Source organism: Grampus griseus, assembly GCF_964374135.1.
Source record: "Grampus griseus genome assembly, chromosome: 10".
Lineage (NCBI taxonomy): Eukaryota > Metazoa > Chordata > Mammalia > Artiodactyla > Delphinidae > Grampus > Grampus griseus.
In genome coordinates, this window is record NC_139004.1 from 21,630,577 (window position 1) to 21,654,241 (window position 23,665).

A 23,665-nucleotide genomic window follows, 5' to 3' on the forward strand; every position below is an offset into this window, starting at 1 on the left:
GTATTAGATCTAGGGTCTACTACTGAAGCTTAAGGCACAGATTACGTCATGATGCTAAGCTTAACTCAGCACTAAAAATAAACTACAAAGCAGGTTTGGTAAGAGACTGCAATTCATTAAGATTGGAAAAGGTGGAACATATGTACAGACTCGAAAAGAATTTACATTTAATTATAATTATTTTTCGAATACTTAATAGTATATTGTATACTATTACTAGGTGCCGTAGGGGATTCGAAAAGCTATGAACCATGATTAACAAAATTCCTCAAGAGATCTGCAGTCTATGTGAGAGGACTGGACATATTTATGAAGCGAGAACAGTAAAGTACAGGGGTAACTAACCCGGCCAAACGCGAGTCTAGTTAATTAGCATCATAAGGATCTTTAAGGCGCATCCTCCTCCACCGATACCCCAGCTTCCGCCTGCTCTCATCGCTGGCCCCCGCACGCCCTCGGATCAGCCCGCCGGGGGACGGTTACCTCCCCAGCGACCGTGCCGAGCGGACTGGGTGAGCCAGGTGCGCGGGGCAGAGGTGACACCACAGTCCGTTATTCCCCACGACTTTCCCGATGCCCTAAAGCCGCGCAACCCTGCGACGCGTAGACGCAAGAGGAACGCTAGGCCCAGAGTACTGGTGAGAGGGGCGCGGTGCCCCCGTCCGCTTAGTCGGCCGACCATAGAGCTTTCAGACCTCCAGGATTCCTAGAGAGCTCCCGGAAGTGGCTTGGGGCAAGATGCTTGCTGGCCGGTGCTGTGCCTCCGCACGTTTGGAAGTTAGGGGCTGGAGGGGCCTGGTCCGGTTACAGCTTTCGCCCCTTTTTCTACCAGCCCTCCCCCCAGGTCTGTCCACACTTTGCAGCCTCACTTCCCCACCCGGGCCGCCGCTGGAACTCACGGTGAGTACGGTTCGGGCTCCGGGCCGGAGGAAGGGGAGGGCTTTGTGGCCAGACCAGGCCTCAGGTGAGAACAAGCGTGAGGGGTCTTGAGAGGGGACCTGAGCCGAAGTCGGCGCCCCGGTGATTCGGTGGATCAAGGGTCGCTTTGGTTGCCAGCGCAGGCCGAGTCCGCGTGCCTAAACTTTTTGCGAGGGAACCTTTAGTAGAGATTCGCTGTCTTCATCGCTAATCGTTTTGTGGCGTTATTTGCAGTCGATTTTGTCTTAAAATAGGAAACTGTTCCCGGGTTATCTTTTTTTTTCCCCCGTGTTATCGTTCATCCTCCTCTTTCCACGATCTGAATTGTTTTTACTTAGCAATTTTGCATTTCCGTCACAATTCTCTCTTTTTTTATTTTTAAGATATATTTTGCTTTTGGAAACCCCAGTTATCCTTGGAAGCCAATTTTTCCTGCTAAGTTATTTTGCTCTTTGTGGTGTATTCAGAATGTGGTGGTGTGTTGACTGCATAAATATACAAAAGAAACATTTTTTGACAACTTTGTGGTGATGTAAAATTCAGACTTATTCAGAATACTTAGTTTATTAAAGCTAATTGAAGCAGATGCCTGGGAACTCTTTCGGAGGGGCCCCATTTCCAAAACTCAAGTGACTCATGAGTAATTTTTGTCAGGCAACATTAAGACTGCCACTACCACCTCTAAAAAATAATCCCTATATCTATTTGATTAGTTCAGTTAAGTATACTTATGCAGTAATCATTGTTGTAGCAAATGCATACATATTTTGAATTTCTGCTGTGGTTAAGTGTAAAATGTGGTAGATGTTAAAACTTAACACAGTTTGAGATACCTATAAAGCACAGTGTTTGCTTCACCTTTATCTTTAAAGCCTGGAAAATATCTTTGTTTTGTTTTATTTTCAGCTCTCAAACATCCCAAATTAGACTTAATAGTCTAAAGGAAGAAAACATTCTTTCTTCATCTGTTGAAATGCTGTTAAAATGGGTTGTGCTTTCAGTAGTTCACAGGATTATAGCGTTTGAGATGAGAAGAAGCTTTAAAGATTGATTATTTTAGCTTCCTAAATCAAGAAACTTGATGAGGTATTCTTAAAAGAGAATGTAAGACGCAGTCTTGATCCACAAGGTGCTTACCAACCTAAATACAGGTGTATATACTTTGAGAGGAGGGTACATAGTAGACTAATTTTGTAGTACGTATCTTTGTACTTGTTTAGTTATAGGCTGTAATTTTCAAAAACTGTCTCATGGGAGAGGGAAGAGGCTAAAAATGGAAAGTTAGCTACTAAAAAGAATAATCAAATGGATAATGGATAAGATTTGTTGGTTGATTTGGTTTAAAATATGAACAAATCTGATAATTAGATGACTCCCATCAGTTTCACTACTTAGATTTTAATGTCATTTAGTATTATATTACTGTTTTAACATATCAACAACATAAAGTTCTTGCGTGATGCACACTTAACATTGAAACCTTTTAAAGCTAGTATTGACGAGCATTGATTATAAGATGGAAGGTGGCCAGTAGTTCAGTACTTAAAGATGAACCTTGACTTTAGGAAATTCATAGGAAAACATAGTAAAACTATGACTATTCAGAATCACATTCAAAACAATTAGAGTTCAGAATTCATGTCCCATAGTAATGACCTTCTAAGTTTTTAAACTGTAAGTATCTAGTTTAAGAATTTATTAAATTTTCCTTGATTTTTTAAATGAATTATTTTAAAACCATGGATGTTAACCCTGTCTGTTCAAAACAAAATTGTTTACCCCTTGTCTCAAACCCTCCACAAAATCTCAGCCTCTTGTCCAAATTCACTCTTCCCTCAAATCTCTGTATTCCAGGAAATTCCCTCACTTCTCTGTAAAGTTATCATCTATGAATTAAACCCTCTGTTGTCAGTTACCATATTTAACGTTATCTCTTGCTCCTTGATTTCTCCTATCTGTAGTTTACTCCCAAAACTACTGTCACCAGTCTTGTCTGATTTTAAAGATAACTTTTCAAATTCTCTTCCTTTTCTGTCCACTCTCTCTATGTAGGGGTTCTTAACCTTCCTGGAGTCCTTAGGTGGGCGTTTGGTGTAATGAACCCGATGAAATTGAATGTAAACTTTTGTGCCTATGGGCTTTTTTATGGGGAGAAGTTCTGTGTTTTCATTAGACTGAGAGACTATGAGCCAACCCTACCCCACCCTCTCGGCCCAAAACCCCTGAAAGATAGAGACGCTGCTTTTAAGACTCATGTCAGGAACAATATGTAATCTGATTTTCCTTATAAGTGCCTACCTCTTCTTTCCCTTGGCGGACTACAGGTCTGGGATTTTATCTTGATGTTCGCATTTCTTGCCAGTTGCTTTTGGATATGATGCCCTTGGTTATGCTCTTTTCCATTCTCTACAGTGCTGCCTTCAGTTATGTTTTTCTCCATCCTGTTTTCCACAGTGCTGCCATTGTGATCTTTCTGACATACAAATATGCAATATAACTTCCCTGCTTAAAAAGAGATACAAAGAAAAAGGTCACGACTACAAACTAACATTTGCAAGAAAACCATGGCCATGGGCTGACATTTGCAGTACATACTGTACACAGTGTGATAAATCCTATGTCTGGACCATGTAAAAAATAACTTGGCAAGAATGAGCACCTTAGGGCTTCCCTGGTGGTGCAGTGGTTGAGAGTCCGCCTGCCGATGCAGGGGATGCGGGTTTGTGCCCCGGTCCAGGAAGATCCCACATGCCACGGAGTGGCTGGGCCCGTGAGCCATGGCCGCTGAACCTGCGCGTCCGGAGCCTGTGCTGCGCAACGGGAGAGGCCACAACAGTGAGAGGCCCGTGTACCACAAAAACAAAACAAAACAAAAAGCAAAAAAACAAACAAACAAAAAAGAATGAGCACCTTAATCTTCTGGGGCAGGGGGTTGGGGGTATTGGCAGCTGAGGAGTGAGGGCAACAGGGAAAACCTAATTTAAAAGGTAATAGATAAGCTGAGACTTTTTAAGTTAGAGTTGAATGATTTCCACGAGACCAGGATTTATCAGCCTCGATATTGACACTTTGGACCAGATCATTCTTTGTTGTGGGGATTATGTTATGCATTGTAGTACGTTTTGTTTTGTTTTGTTTGTGGTACGTGGGCCTCTCACTGTTGTGGCCTCTCCCATTGCGGAGCACAGGCTCCGGACGGACGTGCAGGCTCAGCGGCCATGGCTCACGGGCCCAGCCGCTCCGCGGCATGTGGGATCTTCCCGGACCGGGGCATGAACCCGTGTCCCCTGCATCGGCAGGCAGACTCTCAACCACTGCGCCACCAGGGAAGCCCTGTAGTATGTTTTTTGTTTGTTTGTTTGTTTGTTTGCTGTTAGTACCTTGACATATCTTTTTTTTGGGGGGGGGGAACAATTCAACCCACAATAAGCATCTTTATGGAACATGAATGGAAAGAAAGCATAACCAAAGGCAGGAAGACCACTTACCACTGCTACTGCAGGCAAGAGATGATGCCTAACACCAAAGGTAAAAGCCATAGACATATATCCCCCAAAGAAATAGGACCCTGTAATTGAACAGGTCTAAAGAAGACCTCAGGCCTTATATCTAAAACTTACTCTTCAACAAATATAAATACAGTCTGTGTCGGGTATTGTAAATAATAGCCCTCTAATGTTCTTCAATTCTATCAGTAAGATAAAAGATAAAGACCTATACTCATGGGAAACATACAGTTAAATTAGAAAGTCAAAACTCCTTTGCAACTAATAATACACAATTATGGCAAAAGTAACATTAAAGTAATACATACTTATGTAACAGATGTATAGAATAAGAGGGAAATCACTTCCAATTGGAATCATTAAGAAAGGATTTTAAGAAGAAAGCATTTTATCTTGTCCTTTGAGAATAGGTAAATAGTGTGGGTACTAATGAAAGAAATCAGAAGACTTAAATAAATGGACAGATATACCATGTTTATGGAATAGAAAACAATATTGTTAAGATGTCAGTTGTCCCTCAACTGAGTTACAGATTCAACACAGATCCTATTCCAGGAATTTTTTTTGTAGGAGAAGCCAATTATAACATTTATATCAAAAGGCAACAGAACTAGAAAAGCTGAAACAATTTTGAAAATGAACAACAAAGTTGCAGGACTCTTAGTAATTTCAAGATTTTAAAAGCCACAGCAATCAAGACAATTTTGTATTGGCAAAAAGAAAAACATAGGTCAGTGGAACAAAATAGACTCCAGAAAGAGATCCACACATGTATAGTCACTTGATTTTTGACAAAGATGCGAAGACAATTCAATGGGTAAAGTTTAATCTGTTTTTGCAAATAGTGCTGGAACAATTGATATTTGTATGCAAAAAAATGAACCTCCATCCATACCTCAAACTCTGAACAAAAATTAACTTAAAAGCAATCATAGAACTAAAGGTAAAACCTAAAACTATAAAACTTTTAGAAAAAAAACAGGAGAAAATCCTTGTGACCTTAGATTAAGCAAAGATTTCTTAGATATGACACCAAAAGTACAATGCCTGAAAGGAAAAAGTTGACAAACTTCAAAAATTTATGAATTCCAGGGCTTCTCTGGTGGCGCAGTGGTTGAGAGTCCTCCTGCCGATGCAGGGGACGCGGGTTCGTGCCCCGGTCCGGGAAGATCCCACATGCCGCGGAGCGGCTGGGCCCGTGAGCCATGGCCGCTGAGCCTGCGCGTCCGGAGCCTGTGCTCCGCAACGGGAGAGGCCACAACAGTGAAAGGCCCGCGTACCACAAAAAAAAAAAAAAAAAATTACGAATTTCTGTTCTTGGAAAGGCACTTTTAAAAGAATGTAAAGGAGGAAATATTTGCAAGTCACGTATTTCATAAAGGACTTGTACCCAAAATACGTAAGGAATTCTCAAAGCTCAATTATAAAAAAAAACTAATTTTATAAATAGGCAAATGTTTTGAACAGATACTTACCAAAAAAGATACAGTTGTCCCTTGGTATCCATGGGGGATTTGTTCCAGGACCCCTCATGGATACTAAAATTTGTCGATGCTCGAGTCTCATATAAAATGGCATAGTCTTTGCATATAACCTACACACATCCTCACGTATACTTTAAATCATCTCTAGATTACTTATAATACCTCATAAAATGTAAAGGCTATGTAAATAGTTGGTGGTGTGTAGCAAATTCAGGTTTTCCTTTTGGGAACTTTCTGGAATTTTTTTTTCCCCAAACATCTTTGATCCGTGGTTGATTGAATCAAGGGATGTGGAACCCATGGATATGAAGGACCAACTATATGGATGGCAAATAAGCACAGGAAAGGGTGCTCAACGTCATTAGTCAATAGAGAAATGCAAATTAAAACCCTTGTGAGATACCACTATATGCCTTTAGGATATCTAAATCTATATATATGTCTATATATTTATTTATATGTCAAATGCTGGTCAGGATATGGAGCAACTGCAGTTCTCACATCTTGCTAGTGGAATGCAAAGTATTATAGCCACTTTGGAAAACAGTTTGGCAGTTTCTTATAAAGGTATACATATACTTACAATATGACCTAGCAATTTTACTTCTGGATGTTTACCCAGGTGAAATGAAAACTGTGTTCACACAAAAACTCATGTGCAGATGTTTATAGTGGCATCACTTGTAATCATCAAAAACTGGAAGCAATTGAGATATTGTCAACTAGAGAATGGGTAAACATTCATCCATATAAGGAATAAACTCCTGATATGTACAACAGCATTGATGATCTCAAGTACAGTATGCTAAGTGAAAGATGCCAGACTCAAAAGGCTACATGCTGTATGATTTTATTTATAAAACATTCTGGAACATCATTAGTGTATGGGACTAGGTTTTGGGGTTGCAGGTGTTGATAGGGCATCCAGGTTCCTTGGAGATGCAGGACCTGTGCCCCAGAGAAGAGTTACAGAGCTTGAGGTAAAGTCCATAGTAGAAGTTAGCCTGGAGACAGGGGGAAGATGGCAGGGGGAGCACATGTATGATAATGTTAGGTGGAGAAGAAGAAAGTGTTAGGACAGTTCTTGACAATATCTTGAGCTAGATTATATGGGAATTAGTCTCATGTTGAGAGTGAGGGGCAGGTTGAGAGCCAAAATGTATAGAAACAGTATAGCTGGTATAGCAAATGTTGAAAGGAGTTAAATCAGCAGCCCTGAGGGCCGGATGAGGTTAAATGCAGAATTTCAGTTAGACCCAGTCTACATGGTTTCCTGACTTTGTTTAGCCATGTTCCACATCCCCAAGAGAGAAAGCAGAAGGAAAGGGTTATTCCCAGATGGGATTGGCATGCAGAAGGCTGAGGAGGCAAGGAGTTATTTCTGGAGAGGATCACTTAAATGACTGAGCCATGAAGTCCATGTCGTGGAAGGGAACTTGTTAAGATATCTCAGTAGATTACTATGACCTTTGACTTGCCTTTACACTATTTGTCATTTTCTCTTCTCAAAGAAGTACCCTTAAAGAAGAGGCCCTCAGAAGGTTCTCTTAAGAAGATAAAGTAGTGGAAACGAGTCTCCTGAGCTTTTCTGGCCCTAAATGGCTGCAGAATCAAGGAAGTCTTCCGCCCCATCCCCACCAGACCAGGCTCCTGAAGAGGACCTTGTAATCATCAAGGTAGAGGAAGATCATGGTTGGGACCAGGAATCAAGTCTACATGAAAATAACCCTCCTGGCCAAGAGCTGTTCCGCCTGCGCTTCAGGAAGTTATGCTACCAAGAGACACTAGGACCCCGAGAAGCTCTGATCCAACTCCGAGCACTTTGCCACCAGTGGCTGAGGCCAGATTTGAACACCAAGGAGCAGATCCTGGAGCTGCTGGTGCTGGAGCAGTTCTTGACCATCCTGCCTGAGGAGCTCCAGACTCTGGTTAAGGAACATCATCTAGAGAATGGAGAGGAGGTGGTGACTCTATTGGAGGATTTGGAAAGGCAAATTGATATACTGGGACGGCCAGTAAGTAGAAGGAGGTGGGCATGCTCTGACTGTGAGAGTCCAGGAAGCTGGGTGGAGGGACATTGACACAACAATGGGAGAATAAATGCTGAGCATGAGTTTGTGTTGCAGGAGGATGAAAAGAGTTATCGTGTGGTATGGCTTGTATTTGTAGAGTTCTTTTTATTCTTGTAAAGGATATAAATCCATTTTTTATCCTCATAACATCCCTACAACTGTATTATTGTTCTGTTTGCTAGATGGGAAACTGATGCATAGAGAGCTTAACTTACTTTTTCAGGGGCACCCAAATAACTAAATGCAGATCTGAGCCCGTAACTCAGGTTTCCTAGTTTCTTATCAAGAGTTATTTCCACTAAAGAGCACTGTTTTAAGCTTCTGTTTATCATTCTTCCCCTTTCTTGGGAATGCAGAATATCAGCATTGTGGGCAGCAGGGAGGGCATCAGCAGAAATCTTTTCCTTCAGTACTAAGCAGAAATGATGCCTTTCTGTGCAAATCAACATGTTTGTGTTCCTAACTAAGTGATATTCTGCTTTTTCCTTCCCCCAGTATGTATCCCTTTAGATGTGCTCTTGGTACTGTTACATTGTTCACTTCATTTCTCAAAGGGACTCCTTGTAATGCAGGTGTCTTGTTTCTAGGTCCCTGCTCGTGCACATGGACATAGGTTACTCTGGGAGGAGGTCGTGCATTCCAGATCTGCACCAGAGCCTCCGGATACTCAGCTCCAACCTGTGGCAACCCAGCACGAATCTCCAGTGCTCCAAGGGCCACAAGACAGAGGTGAGGAGCTAGATTTCATTGATGAGGAGTGGGAAAGCAGAGAGGAAAGAAAGTACCTTTGGGATACCTGTCTAGTTCCTGGAAGGAACTAGCCTCTACTGTTTACAGACCAGCAATAAGACCTGATTTAAATGTTTATCTAGGCTTCAAATACAGACTCTTAGTCCCAGTGGTAAACTCATGAACAAATTAAAGAATTTGGGGGTTTTATGTATTCATACATTTCTGTTACCACAGTGTATTTTACAACATAGGCATTTTGAGGTTTTACTGGTATCATGACACTTTATTTGTAAATATTTCAGTATGTATTTTCTTAAACAAGAGTGTTTTCATAGATAACCACAATAAATCGATCACAATTAGGAAATTTTTTTTTTTTTGCGGTACGCGAGCCTCTCACTGTTGTGGCCTCTCCCGTTGCGGAGCACAGGCTCCGGACGCGCAGGCTCAGCAGCCATGGCTCACGGGCCCAGCCGCTCCGTGGCATGTGAGATCCTCCCGAACCAGGGCATGAACCCGTGTCCCCCACATTGGCAGACGGACTCTCAACCACTGCGCCACCAGGGAAGCGCCCACAATTAGTAAATTTAACACTGATGCAATACTAATCTAGTCCACAGTTCATATTCAGTTTTTGCTGGTTGTCCCAATAATGTTCTTCCAGAGTCTAGTCCAAGATCCCACTTTGCAATTAGCTGTCCTGTCTCTTTAGTCTCCTTTAACTTGGAGTAGTTCCTCACCTTTCCTTTGCCTTTCACGATCTTGACATTTTTGAAGAGTACAAGTCAGTTATTTTGTAGAATGACAACAATTTGAGTTTATGTGATGTTTCCTCATATGTAGATTCGAGTTGTATATATTTGGCATGAACATCCCAGAAGTGATGTTGTCCTCAGGAATACAACAGGAATTTGCCTGTTATTGGTAATGTTATCTTTGATGACTTGGTTAAGGTTATTCTTGCTAGGTTTTTGTTACTTTGTAGTTAATAAGTAATTTGTGGGGAGATACTCTTGAGTCTATGTAAATATCCTGGTCCTCATGAAACTTTTGTTGCTGAAACACTAGTTTTAGTATTTATTGATGCTTCTTGACTGAATCAGTGATTACTAAAGTGATTATTTTCTAACTCTGTCATTTCTTCTACATTTATTTATTTATTGTAATGGAGAGTGTTCTCTCCTTCCCCCATTTTATTTTATTTATTCATTTTTTTATTTATCAATATGGACTCATAAATTCTTATTTTATTCCAGAAATGTTCTGTTACTATCTTTATTTTGTTGCTTAAATTGTCTCAGAGTTGACCAGAGGAGGCCTCTTCAGTCTGGCTCCTGTGTCCTATTGACATTTCTCCATCATTTTTTGAGAATTTTCTTACAGAACAAGATAAGATGTTCTAGTCTCATCTCATACTTGCCCTGAATTTCTTATTTTTTCATTTGTGTGGTTTATAGTAATTTATTCTAAATTAGTGGATTTTTAATATTTCTAAAGAAGTTTAGAAACATTTTCAATTAATAATACAATCCTTATGTAAAATTCTAATGCCTGTTGCCCAAGACACAGTAGTCTATGTTTATTTTGATATTACCCTGTCTGGTTTCTATAGGAAGCAGATGCTGGCAGTCATGGTAGACATTTCAAAAAAGTAGTAGAGTTAGTAGAGATAGATTGCTTCTCATATTCAGCTTGGCAAGAGATCAGGACCTAAAGAAATACTGTGTACAAGCACAAGGATGGAATATAGCTTTGGTGGTAGAGAAGAGGTTGTAATGCACTTCCTGTTAGGAAACCAGTACACTTTCTATTTTTGACATGTAACTTCAGGCTGAGTGGGACATCAAAGTGCAGATGTTTTGTGAGCAACCATAGGTATGAACCCAGAGTCCAAGATTAACAGCATTTCATACTCAAAATCTCTGGCATGCATATCGGCTGAAATACAAATAATTTTGGAATGTGTTAGTGCTGGTTCCTATAACCACAGGACAAGGCTGGTCTCATTCATAGCTCCTTTCTCCTCTCTCAGCCATATCTGCTTCACAGAGTCCTACTCCTTCCCAGAAAGGAAGTCCTCGAGACCAGGAGATGAGAGCTACACTTCTTACAGCAGGGTTCCAGGTGAGTTGTGCTCCTCACTGAAACCCCATAGCTCCATTAAGAACTTGCCCCATGTTCTTCTGCATAGAGACAGGTTGATCCTTGATTTTCCCCCAATGAATCTGGTGCATTTTCCTGTTCTTTCCTGCTAGCTATGCAGATCCCTTTACACAGTACATTCCCACCTCTTGATCCACTCCAACCCTGGTGGATCTCTCTGACATTCTGGGTTTGAACTGTGGAACAGTCCCAGTCCCAGATGGGCATCTTGTTTTGTTTCAGACTTTGGAGAAGATTGAAGACATGGCTGTGTCCCTAATTCGAGAGGAATGGCTTCTTGATTCATCACAGAAGGATCTGAGTAGAGATAACAGGCCAGAGAATTACAGAAACATGTTCTCCCTGGGTAAGGAAAGCTCTGGTTATTATTATCATATACAGTTTTGTGTTTTTTTATGTGTACAGTAGCTTTGAGCTTTCTGAAAGACATAGTTGAGTTTAAACTCAGGATACAACAGAAAGATAAAATATTGAGACTTCTGGAGTTCTAAAAGGAACTTTTGCAGCCACTATGGAAAACAGCATGGAGGTTCCTTAAAAAACTAAAAATAGAGTTACCATATGATCCAGCAATCCCACTCCTGGGTGTGTATCTGGAAAAGACAGAAGCTGTAATTTGAAAAGATACATGCACCCCAATGTTCATAGCAGCACTATTTACAATAGCCAAGACATGGAAGCAACCTAAGTGTCCATCAGCAGATGAATGGATAAAGACGATGTGGTGTGTGTGTATGTGTGTGTGTGTGTGTGTGTATATATATCTCAATACAATGGAATATTACTAGGCCATAAAAAAGAATGAAATAATGCCATTTGCAGCAACATGGATGGACCTAGAGATTATCATACTAAGTGAAGTAAGTCAGACAGAGAATCTAAAAAATAGTGGAATCTAAAATATAGTACAAATGAACTTATTTACAAAACAGAAATAGACTCACAGACACAGAAAACAAACTTATGGTTACCAAAGGGGAAGGTGGGGAGAGGGATAAATTAGGAGTATGGGATTAAGATACACACTACCATGTATAAAATTGATAAACAACAAGGATTTACTGTATAGCACAGCAACTATTATATTCAATATCTTATAATAACCTATAATGGAAAAGAATTTTTAAAAAGAATAAAGATATATACACATATATATGTGTAACTGAATCACTTTACTGTACACCCAAAACTAACACGATATTGTAAACCAACTATACTTCAATTAAAAAAATAAATAGAAATAAAATAACCAGGATAAATAAATAAATTTTAAAAAATAAAAGGGCACTTTTATTCTCTAATCTAGGACTTACCTTACAGTTTGTAACTGGGTATTGGTCTCTTTGCCAGTTGGAAATTGAAATCTTTTAGTGCTCTCTGAGTTCACATAGATTCTCTCACTTAGACCTATTGTGCTCCTCCCTTTTAATGACTGGGACTTTTTCATTCCTTTTCCACTCATTAGGTCTTTTCGTAGTTCCATATTCCTTCCCACTCCCCAACTTCCACTTCTCTGCAGTTGATCCCTTCTCTACTTTAGTCCTCCTTCCATCAACCCTATTTTTTTTTTTTTTTTTTTGCGGTATGCGGGCCTCTCACTGTTGTGGCCTCTCCCGTTGTGGAGCACAGGCTCCGGACGCACAGGCTCAACAGCCATGGCTCACGGGCCCAGCCGCTCTGCGGCACGTGGGATCCTCCCGGACCGGGGCATGAACCCGTGTCCCCTGCATCGGCAGGTGAACTCTCAACCACTGCACCACCAGGGAAGCCCCATCAACCCTATTTTTTGATGGCAGTTCTTCCCCAGTTGGTGTGTGGTACTTCTGTTTGACCCTGCTCCTTTCTCCCCATATTAACAAAGGCATTTCAGAGACAGGTGGGAGCTTTGCGTTTACTTGTAGCTGTTCCAAGTGTATATTCCTTTCCCCCATCTTTGATTTCTTTCTCCTAACATAGAGTATAGGAAGTGACGTTGGCTTGATGTTTATTACATTTTTATTCCAGGTGGTGAGACCAGGAATGAGAACAGGGAATTAGCTTCAAAACAGGTAATATCTACTGGAATCCAACCACATGAAGAGACAGCTGCCAAATGCAACGGGGATGTTATCGGGGGTCTTGAGCATGGAGAAGCCCGAGACCTTCTGGGCACATTAGAGAGGCAGCGGGGAAATCCCACCCAAGAGAGACGACATAAATGTGATGAATGTGGGAAGAGCTTTGCTCAGAGTTCAGGTCTTGTTCGCCACTGGAGAATCCACACTGGGGAGAAACCCTATCAGTGTAATGTGTGTGGTAAAGCCTTCAGTTACAGGTCAGCCCTTCTTTCCCATCAGGATATCCACAACAAAGTAAAACGCTACCACTGTAAGGAGTGTGGTAAAGCCTTCAGTCAAAACACAGGCCTGATCCTGCACCAGAGGATCCATACTGGGGAGAAGCCGTATCAGTGCAATCAGTGTGGGAAGGCTTTCAGTCAGAGTGCGGGCCTTATTCTGCACCAGAGAATCCACAGTGGGGAGAGACCCTATGAATGTAATGAGTGTGGGAAAGCTTTCAGTCATAGCTCACACCTCATCGGACATCAGAGAATCCACACTGGGGAGAAGCCCTATGAGTGTGATGAGTGTGGGAAAACCTTCAGGCGGAGCTCACATCTTATTGGCCATCAGAGAAGCCACACTGGGGAGAAACCCTACAAATGCAATGAGTGTGGGAGGGCCTTCAGTCAAAAGTCAGGCCTTATTGAACATCAGAGAATCCACACTGGAGAAAGACCCTATAAATGTAAAGAATGTGGGAAAGCTTTCAATGGGAACACTGGCCTCATTCAGCATCTGAGAATTCACACAGGGGAGAAGCCCTATCAATGTAATGAGTGTGGGAAAGCCTTTATTCAGAGGTCAAGTCTCATTCGACATCAGAGAATCCACAGTGGAGAAAAGTCTGAATCCACGGGAGTTTAGGAAAAAACTTTAGTCATAGATTGGGCATTATTCAGCATTAGAGGAACCATGTGCTAGTGAGAGGTCTTTCAGTGTAACAAAAAGGCAGAAAGTTCAGCATCATTACAACCTTATCTAGGGTCAGAATTGATAGTGGTGACAAAGTTAGAATAGCTCTTCAGTAGTTTGGGCACAGTGCCTTGATGCAGGTTGATTAGCTTGACTATCTTGGGAGGTGTCTGATGGAGTGGAGCTCCTGATGGCCTAAGGTATCCTTTAGAAGCTTAAAATAGCATTAGAGCAAGTTGCTTGTCGCGGCTTGAGGCACTTCACTTTGTCTTTTTGGTGAGTAGCTATAGGTTTGAGAGAGGCTACTCCTCCTAGTTCCTCTGTTTCTTCCCATCTGTGATCCCTTCTCCCATTTATTCCCCTAAAGGTGCAATTGTGCTCCTAATCTGACCTAAGAAGCTGCTTTAGAGTTTGAAGCAGCCTCTGTGTGAGACTTATATTTAGCTTTCTAAGATCCTAGTTCTAGGGAAATTTTTACAGACATCTCATGTATTTATGCTTAAGTGTGCATTTTATTTTATTCTAATGCTCCTGATAGTGGAAATCCATATTCCCATGCAAACTCAGAATGCTATATTTTTAACAGCACTCCAGCATTTTTCTTCATATATCACCTTCACTGACTCCACTGAGTCATTGAGCATCCATACGTATCCTTCACCACTCCCAGTCCCAGTACCTGTGTCAGCGAGGAAGTGGACGCATTAGTGATGGTTGTGGGAATGATGCAGAGAAAGAGGTGAGTGGAGACTCAGCCCCGCTGCTCTTGAGCTTGGATGGTTGTGCCTTTTGGTGACTTCTGACTCTGCTTTCCACCTTCCCACTGTACACTGTGGTACAAATAGGTGTTTACACTATCCTCGTTAAGGCATCACATGGGGAAAAAAAAGGAGACAGAGGTGCTTGAAGAAGACATAAAAATCCTTACAAAGAATGTATACTCATCTCTTTTGGCCCATTACGGTACCACTCTCTCAGGGGTCTGCACAAACCCCCTGACTAGATGGTCTACACTCTTGTCTTTACCCTGGACCCACCTCCTTAGATGGCCTCAGCACCTCCCTCATTCTTCATCTCTTTCTTGCCATATCTACAGCGGTAATCAGTTGAATACTTCACCTCACAGTTCCTCATTCTTCTGAATTCTGGTGCACTCCATCTGTAATCCAGCAAAGACACAGTATTAAACTCATCATCACCAAGCACTATATTTCATCTTTGAAGCTTTCAGTATACCAGGGGATATTGTATAAAGTAATGAGGCTGGTTTAAAGTAACACCTACAACTTCCAGAAGAATCCAAATATGGGTTGTCCTTTAAATAGGGCAGTTCTAGCTATTCCAGTAGTGCTATTATTCCAAGTGCTACCACTCCTCTAGATATTTGGAACATTCTCAAGGTTCCCATTTAATAGACCATACAAGAAAACTCTATTACTCTTGAATTTCATCTCATTTTTGACCACTTGATTACTCACTTATTCACCATATTTGGAATTGAATAACTTTTGGCTGTTTCCAAAATCAGCTGTCAGAATTGGAATTAATTCCATTAATCCTATCCAGAAGAAAATGATACACATTGTGATGAAAATTCCAAGAGGAATTATGAAATTTCACACTGCGACTATCATGAACAGGGACAGCACTTTCTAATCATGTTGTTTTATGATTGATGTTTTCAAAAATCAGTTATAAAATCAGGTATCATAGAGGTCCACCTTTTGGATCGTAAATTCCTTCCCTATAACATCCCTTCCCTACCCCAGTATGGCCCATATTGACCACTAATAACATCAAGGTTATCTACATCTATTTCATTGAACCATTGGTACCCACTTGTCATTCGTCATCCTGGTTTCCTTGGTTAACTTCTTCAAAACAATGCTTTTCAGTATCCTTTATTTTCTTATCTTCCCTCCTCCCCCCTCCCTCCTCCCTCCTCCCTCCTCCCTCCTCCCCCCTCCCCCCTCCCCCCTCCCTCCTCCCTCCTCCCTCTCCCTCTTTTTGGCCTATAGATTACTATTCCTAATTCCCTGGTACTTGAAATTACAAGAAACCAGAAATAAATCTAGTTGTCTCTAGATCCTTGCTCTCCACTTTAGTTGTGCCTTATTGTCCTTAAGATACTAATTCTACCTGAGGCAAATGCTACCTGTGTACAGATATTACATAGGATGAGTACATTGTCAGAGGGAGAGTATGTGTGTGTGTGCATGTGCATGTATACACACACTCCTCCCATGTATTGATAGTTTAGGGGAACAGTTGTCTCCTATTCCAATGAAAGCTCTCAGCAGAGTACCATATTGAAATGACTGTAGATGTACCAGTTAACATCTCTACTCAGAGTAATGTGTAGCCAGACTTAAATCTCAGAATTACTAATATCTGGCAGAAATTTAAAGAAAATATGACCAGAAAGATTACTATTTTACTGGGATGCATGTGAGAAAAGAATATGACTTGAAAGAACGATATATACCAAGGCTGATTCAGCACACCTATAGAGATAGCCAAGTAGTATAAGACAGTAGAAAAAGGCTATTGTTTCTTTGGGGGCATAAGTAGAAGCCCATTCTTGGTCTCCTGTTTTCACTCTTAGCATTAGAATATTGTTGATCACTCTGTATGACCTTATTTTGCTCCTAACTATGAGTGACATGCACTAAGTTCCTTTATCCTGCATATTCTGTTTTTATGCTCTTAATCTGAAATGAACTGTTCACCAGTACTTTCTTCTCCCATCCTCAGCTTTTCATTTTAGGACCTGGTGTAATAAAGTGGTTCTTCCGTAACTGTTGCGATCCAGCATAGTCCTAGTAGAGACATCTTAGGTTTCAAAGATTTTCTCCATTGAGTAAGGTGGCAGTGCTAGAATGCAGTGATTGATTCCCATATGTGAACAGTTAGTTTTACTCTTGGTTCCGAGGCTCTAGATAATAATAGCTGACATTTATTGAGCACTCACTATGTGCCAAACCCAGTGTTACATATTTCTTATGCTTATGGTAGATATTGTATACTCCACTGTATGGATGAGGAAACTGAGGCTTAGAGAGCTGAATGAGTTGATCAAGATCACAACTAGTAAGTGATAGAGCAGGGATTCTAACCTACATAGTCTGATTCTCAAGCCTGTGCTCCTGACAGCTGGTCTGCTGTGTCTCTAATGAACACCCTAACCCTGGCCAGCCATTTAAAAATTATGTATTCCTGGGCTTCCCTGGTGGCGCAGTGGTTGAGAGTCCGCCTGCCGATGCAGGGGACACGGATTCGTGCCCCAGTCCGGGAAGATCCCACATGCCGCGGAGCGGCTGGGCCCGTGAGCCATGGCAGCTGAGCCTGTGTGTCTGGAGCCTGTGCTGTGCAACGGGAGAGGCCACAACAGTGAGAGGCCCGCGTACCGCAAAAAATAAAAAATAAAAAATTATGTATTCCTGGTTACTGAGGGAGGAAATGTGCACTATGGTGCAAATCCATACAGTTACTGGAAAATTGGTTGAAAATGCCATTTTGGTTTATAATTATATCATCTTTAAATGTTGATACTTTTGATGCTTTGTAGTACTAGAAAGCTAAATTCTGCAAGGAAAACATGTTTAAAGAAGTAAAACATTTTTAAAAACTGGGAGGACAAAGCAGTAACTTATAGATTCAAGTACATTTCTTTCTGAACTGCCCCAGGGAAAGTAGCATTGTGGAGGGAAATGAAATATCCATGCCCTAGGCCAGGCAGATGGACAGTCAGGATGACACCAGTAAGTTCATCTACAGCATAAAATGTGTAAAAGCTTCAACTTTACTGCTCATTTCCAACTACCATTTTATTCTTCTGTCATTCATGGTTTCTCAAACATGTCATCCATTATTAAACCCCGTTTCCTCATTAATCTATTCTTAAAACTTCTCCTTGTTGGCTTTTGTATTCCACTGAAATATCCTCAGAATCATCAGTGGATAAATATTAATGCCTTTTTTTAGTTCTTGTCCTTCTAGATCTATATTTCATACTTGGGAATTTCCCCTGCATCTCAGGGATTCTCCTTTGACTTGTGGGATCCTTTTTGGTCAGTTTCTTCACTTTTAGCTTTTCTTTGTTGGTCTTTTCTTCCTCTCCACTGAGAAAATCTCCATGTCTTAATTTTATTCACTGCTTTTTCTATACTCCTGTTTAACCATTGTGATTGTTTACACTTACCTTCTTATATTTGAGTAACTTAATATTTCCTGCCCTGTGGGTTGTCTCCCACAGGTACTATAGGTACCTGTGAACTTTTCCACAGGTACCTATACAACTTGGTATTTGAAAACAGAACTCATCACTCTGTCCCCAACCCCTGTTTTCCTTTTAAATAGGCATCTTTGCTTAACATCTTTGCCCTGAACAGACTCACTACCCTTCATATTTCTTATCCCAATCTTAGAGTGGTCTTTTAGTCTTTTTCTGGTCTCCATCGTTCATGTCCAAAGTCTTGCTAAGTTGTACCAATTCTTAGTCAGTTTTCTCCTTGAGGCTGGACTTTTTTACGTTTCTGCTATCCCTTCATATCCTTCTCTGCAGATCCATATCATCTGAGGCCCAGGTTATTGTAATTCTTTCTTTTCAGTTTACTTACTCCCAAGATCCCCACCTTGTATGCTTCCAAGATGGTCCTCCTCAAACTCCATTTTCATGATATCTCATTTTCACTCAAGAACACCCAGCAAATAATTCCTATCAGAGCAATGATGTTCAAAGCTCTCCATTACCTTGCCCTCCATACTTAGTCTGCCTCAGCTTCATTACTCTCTAGCATATTCACCTTGATTTATCATGGTTAAACTTCCTGTGACCTTCCACTGTTGTCTTATAAGCCCTTGCCTCTGTGCCTTTCTCATGCTGTTCCTTTTGCTTAGATTTCTCTTTGGCCCCAGCTCATGTTCATTACTCCCTTCAAAGCCTAGCTTCCATTACATCTTCTGAATGAGCTCTCCCTGACGATTTCATCTCACACTGAGACCTCCCTTATTCTGTGCTGCCTCAGCACTGATCCTTTTGAGTTTTTACTATGGTCCATGCAGTTACTAATATGTTGTTATGTAATTATTTTCTAGCATTCTGTATTGTAGTTTCACATTTGTATTTATTTCCCAAGTTAAATTGTAAGCTCCTTGAGGGCAGGAATAATAACTTTTACATTTGTATCTTTGCACCCCTTAGTGCCTAGTACAGTGCTGAGCACATAGTAGGCGTTTAATAAATGCTTGTCGAATTATTGTGTGGATTATTTTTTTATATACAGAAAATTTTACACTGCTTTTGAGGATATATGCCTCTTCTTATTTTGTGCACAGACCCATTTCCATTGTACATCAATAACTGCCTGTACCTAAGACTAAAGACCAAAAAATTCAACTTTAGGAGGGTATGTGTGAAAAGTTGAAATGTGAAGCTTTCTATTTGTTTGGTCAGAGTTATTTATTGATTAAGAAAGAAAATAGGAAACTCTAAAGATTACTGTTTATCGTTGCAACAGTGCTTGAGAATCGGCTTTTGTATCTCAAGTTAGACTGGTGGTTCTCAACTGGAGAAATCTGGCAACGTCTGGAGACAATTTCAGTTGTACCTCTAGTGGATGGCTGGGATACCACTGGCATCTAGTGTTAAGGCTGGAGATGTTGCTAAACATCCTGCGTGCACAGGACAACCCCCACAACAAAAGAATTATCAAGCTCCGTATGTTTAATAGTGCCAAGGTTGAGAAACCCTGGTCTAGATATATTTAAGGTAAATAGGAAAAAGAAGAGAGACGAAATACTAGATTTTTTTTACAATTAGAAAAATTAGCTATGCCAAGCTTTATGAGAATCCTAAATGTTTATATATTTTGTAGTTTGTAAGATTAGAAAAAGCCTTAACGTTTGGAGTTTACAGCAACATACCTGTATGTTTTAAGATTGCTTTCAGCATCAAATCTGCCTCCATCCTTTATACCAAGTGGAAGATGTTGTAGGAGTACAAGTCTAGTTTTAGCCTTCTATATCTTGGTTCATTACATAAAATACAAGGTAAAACACTGGGGCCTATCTCTTTAGCAGGGGGCCTGCAACTTACCAAAGATTTAGCTTTGGGGACAACACATGACCCTCGACAGTCCCTTGGACAGCCACTAGACAGGAATAACTGTCAACTTCCCAAGGAAACCCCAAGCCAGAACGTTGTCAAAGTTTGCCAAGTATTAAAACACATCCCCACTTAAAAAGTTTTTAACATACTCTGTTAATCCTACTTAAGAAACACATGTAGGGGGAAATATTAGTAGGAAATTTAGTTAATTAGGAAATTGAGTAGTGTAAAAGAAGACTTTTTAAAAACTAGTCTCCTTTTGTAACTCAATGGTACTTCCTTCAACAGGTTTAAAGAGTAACAATCCCAGAGTTAGAAAAATCAGTTTATGTAATACAGCAAAGAAATAACTGTGTTGATCTGTTGTGTTTACTCATACAGTCTATAGAATGCTAGGTTTGGAAGTGACTTTTTTTTTTTTTTTTTTGCGGTACGCGGGCCTCTCACTGATGTGGCCCCTCCCGTTGCGGAGCACAGGCTCCGGACGAGCAGGCCTAGCGGCCGTGGCTCACGGGCCTATCCACTCCGCGGCATGTGGGATCTTCGCGGACCGGGGCACGAACCCGTGTACCCTGCGTCGTCAGGCGGACTCTCAACCCTGGAAGTGACTTTTGAGATCATTTTCCAGCCCGTTATTCTGTAAATGAAGGTCCAGAGAGGTCATGTGGCTTGCACCAGGTCACCCATTAAGTTAGTGGTACAGGCGAAACTAGAATCCAGGCTTCCTGAGGCTTTGCCTATTTCTTTTTTGGCTAGTCATGACCCTTGTTTTATGTTCTTGTTTCATAGTGTGCCATGGGATGTATTCATACTTATTGCCTCCACTTGTAGTGTTTCATTTTAGGAATTATTCCTTTCATCAGCTTGTATGTCCAAACGAGTATATTGACTGGTGTCTTGAGTTAAATTCTTTGATAAACGACTGAGTAGTCCAAGGGATTTTGCAGTACCGCCGCCCTTTTTAAAGTCCTGCCCTCTCAGGTCTGGTTCCTAATCTTGGAGAAAGCACATAGGATGTGCAGCATTGGCTTCAGAATACTAATAATGAAGACCAGAGCTCTTAGGGACCTGTGGGTCAGTTTTAGGAATCCTGTAGGGCCCAGACTGGAGATGTTGCCCTTTCCCAGCTGCAGTGTCTTTAAATTCCAATATTCAAGGGTGATCCTACCCTGGGTAAAATCAGGAAGCAAAAAATCACCTTCGTGACGGGTGAGGCAGGAATTCGGAGTCTTTCAAAGACTCGGGGCAGAGGAGCTCCCAGGAATGACAGTATTGCCCAGACCCCACAACTGCCTGCCTGGGTACAAGCTAGGCCCCGCCCCGGAAGTGCTGAGAGGGACTTCCGCTCGCGGGGAGCTCTCGGGCCAGGTTGCTGCTCGGGCTGTAGTAGTAGGGTCCTCTGCGTTTGGGCGGTGGCATGGTGGGCGTTGCTCAGCTGCAACCCCTCGGATTCCTTCTCCTTGGTCGGACCGGGTGGAGCGTTGGCATGAGCCCCGAGAGGCAGTCCTGGGACGGTGGGCGCTAAGCCCAGATGCAACCTCCCGGGGAAGGGTTTTTCTCGCGATTTAGTGCTGCTGGAGTCCACATTTGGACTACTTCTCTCGGGATTATAACCCCTATCTTTCTGAGGTCTTCAGAGATTTATTGAGTCACATTAACAACGTGTACCCCTGGTACATTTGGAATCAATGCCCACCAGACCCCTCAGCTTGCCATTCCAAACAAAAGGGAGAAACTGCAAATGAGTGGAAGTATTAGGATCTCTAAATTTAGGAGAGGTTTCCTCTTCCACATCTGCGTTTCGTGCCCATACTTCCTTTAGAATGCAGAATACACCTCTGTATTTCAGCTTGGCAATAAATAATCGCCCTTCCCCTTTAGCAGTAACTTTTCCGTCCACACGTGTGCAGACCCGCCTACCAGCAACGGCGGTGCTGTTCTCTCCCGACGCACGTCTCCAGGCCCTCTCCCAGTAGTGCTCCGAGGCAATGGCAAGGAGATTCCTGTGGCACAGGGCCACGCCTGCTAATCCGAGTTTGTGATCTGACAGCCCGTCTTTGAAAGTTAGCCCCTTATTTGACATGGCTTTCTTTCTTTTTCTTTTTTTTCTCCCATTACCCTCAGTAATTAGTGTAACAGCTGTGGCAATCTGCTTTTTCTTTGAGTAAATTTATGTTTCTTTTACAGAAGTATTCCGGAAAAGGGAGGCCCTCAAGTGGAATCTTACTGAATTGCAGACTCTCCAATTAACAAGAAAGCTGCATGTATGCATTTTTAGAAGACCTGCTTTTGCTGGTTCCAAGGATTCTGTTACTGGAAAACTGCTCTGAGCTGGCTCCAGCAGCTCGGTTGACAATGGCTGAGTCCAGTTCCTGACTATTCTGATGAGGAATGCCAGGTCTCGGAATGGGAGTGGCATTGGGGGGAGAGGTGAGAGGGTCTTTGGGAAAGTGACTAAGCTGGAGGACCTCAAGAGGGAGTAGGATGAACCTAGACAAGAGGGCAGCAAAGGAGAGGTATTATCAAGTCATCTTAAAACTTTCAGCCTCTTAGTGATGATTCTTCTCTTTTTTTTTTCCTACGTTTTATGTATGCAAGTCTAAAGTCAGACTGTGATAGTAGCCAAATAACTTAATCTCTGTGCTTCCATTTCCTCGTCTATAAATGAGGTTGATAAAAGCAATTGCCTTTTACATTACATGAACATTACCTGGTACAAAAGAAGTGCTATCTAGATATTTGTTGTAATTATTTCTTCCTCTCCTTACCTTCCTGGGACTTGGCCTGCTCTGCTGATTTATTTGTTTATACAGTGATTCCCCATAATTTCACGTGTTTAATTTTTTCTAGGTCCCATTTCTTGCACACAGTCAAGAAGTGATCTATTAATAAATGTCAGCTCTGGCAGCAGAAGGAGAACCACTGTCTCTGCAGCTCCTAGCCAGGAATACACTATTGAAATATCAATTACAGGGACCCTTCTCCCTACAGGAGTGTTGTTAAGTGTTAAAGTTTGACATTCTGTAGTTTTCTGAAGGTTCTGGATATAAGGGACCTGAGGACACTTTTTTTTTTTCTTAAACTTCTGTTTAATGAGATCAGCATAACTGTGTGGTTATGACTGCTCAGCAATCTGGTTAAGTTCAAAATGAGGGTGGAACAATAGGGAATCCAGCTCAGCTCTGCCAATTCCATGATTTGTATTATTCAGAAGTTCTCCCTTTGCTGTCTGTTGTCTGAGCTATAAGTTGTAAGTATATTTTCCATTTTTTATTTGTTTTTCACTCGACTTAAGTGGTTTTTTTTGTTTTACCTTGCCAGAGTATGGATTCTTTGCAGGGTCAAATTTATCAATCTTTTCATTTATGGCCTCTGGATTTTGGTTCTTAATTAGAAAGAAAGGGCTTCCTACTCTGAAGTTATAAAAGACTTCTCCCATGTTTTCCTCTGGCACTTGTATGGTTTCATTTATAACATTTACAACTTCTATTTATTTGAAATATTTACCAGTGTACAGAGTGAGGTCAGAATCCAGTTTAATATTTTTCCAGATGATTACCCAGTTCTCTGCATACATTTATTAAAAAGTCTATTTATCTTTTTCTTACTGATTGGCTACCTTTATTATATGCTAGATTTCTGCCTGTGATTGCATCTACTTCTGAAC

The 23,665-nt window shown here is 41.4% G+C and overlaps 1 protein-coding gene across 3 annotated transcripts; it reads left to right on the forward strand.

Moving 5' to 3' along the window:
* The first annotated feature begins 767 nt into the window (after window positions 1–767).
* Window positions 768–22,239, forward strand: ZKSCAN8 (zinc finger with KRAB and SCAN domains 8). 3 transcript variants are annotated; one of them, XR_014297283.1, is made up of 7 exons: window positions 768–900; window positions 7,420–7,923; window positions 8,568–8,709; window positions 10,745–10,836; window positions 11,098–11,221; window positions 12,880–14,628; window positions 22,186–22,239. XR_014297283.1 is itself a non-coding variant. In XM_082662984.1 (6 exons), the coding sequence occupies exons 2-6, from the start codon at window positions 7,507–7,509 to the stop codon at window positions 13,839–13,841; spliced, it is 1,737 nt and encodes a 578-aa protein (XP_082519110.1). In that variant the 5' UTR covers window positions 768–900; window positions 7,420–7,506; the 3' UTR covers window positions 13,842–15,706. The 3 variants fall into 3 exon arrangements, 2 of the variants coding, with proteins under 2 accessions (XP_082519110.1, XP_082519111.1); XM_082662984.1 differs by lacking the exon at window positions 22,186–22,239 and having other exon boundaries at window positions 12,880–15,706; XM_082662985.1 differs by lacking the exon at window positions 22,186–22,239 and having other exon boundaries at window positions 7,423–7,923; window positions 12,880–15,706.
* Window positions 22,240–23,665: the final 1,426 nt, after the last annotated feature.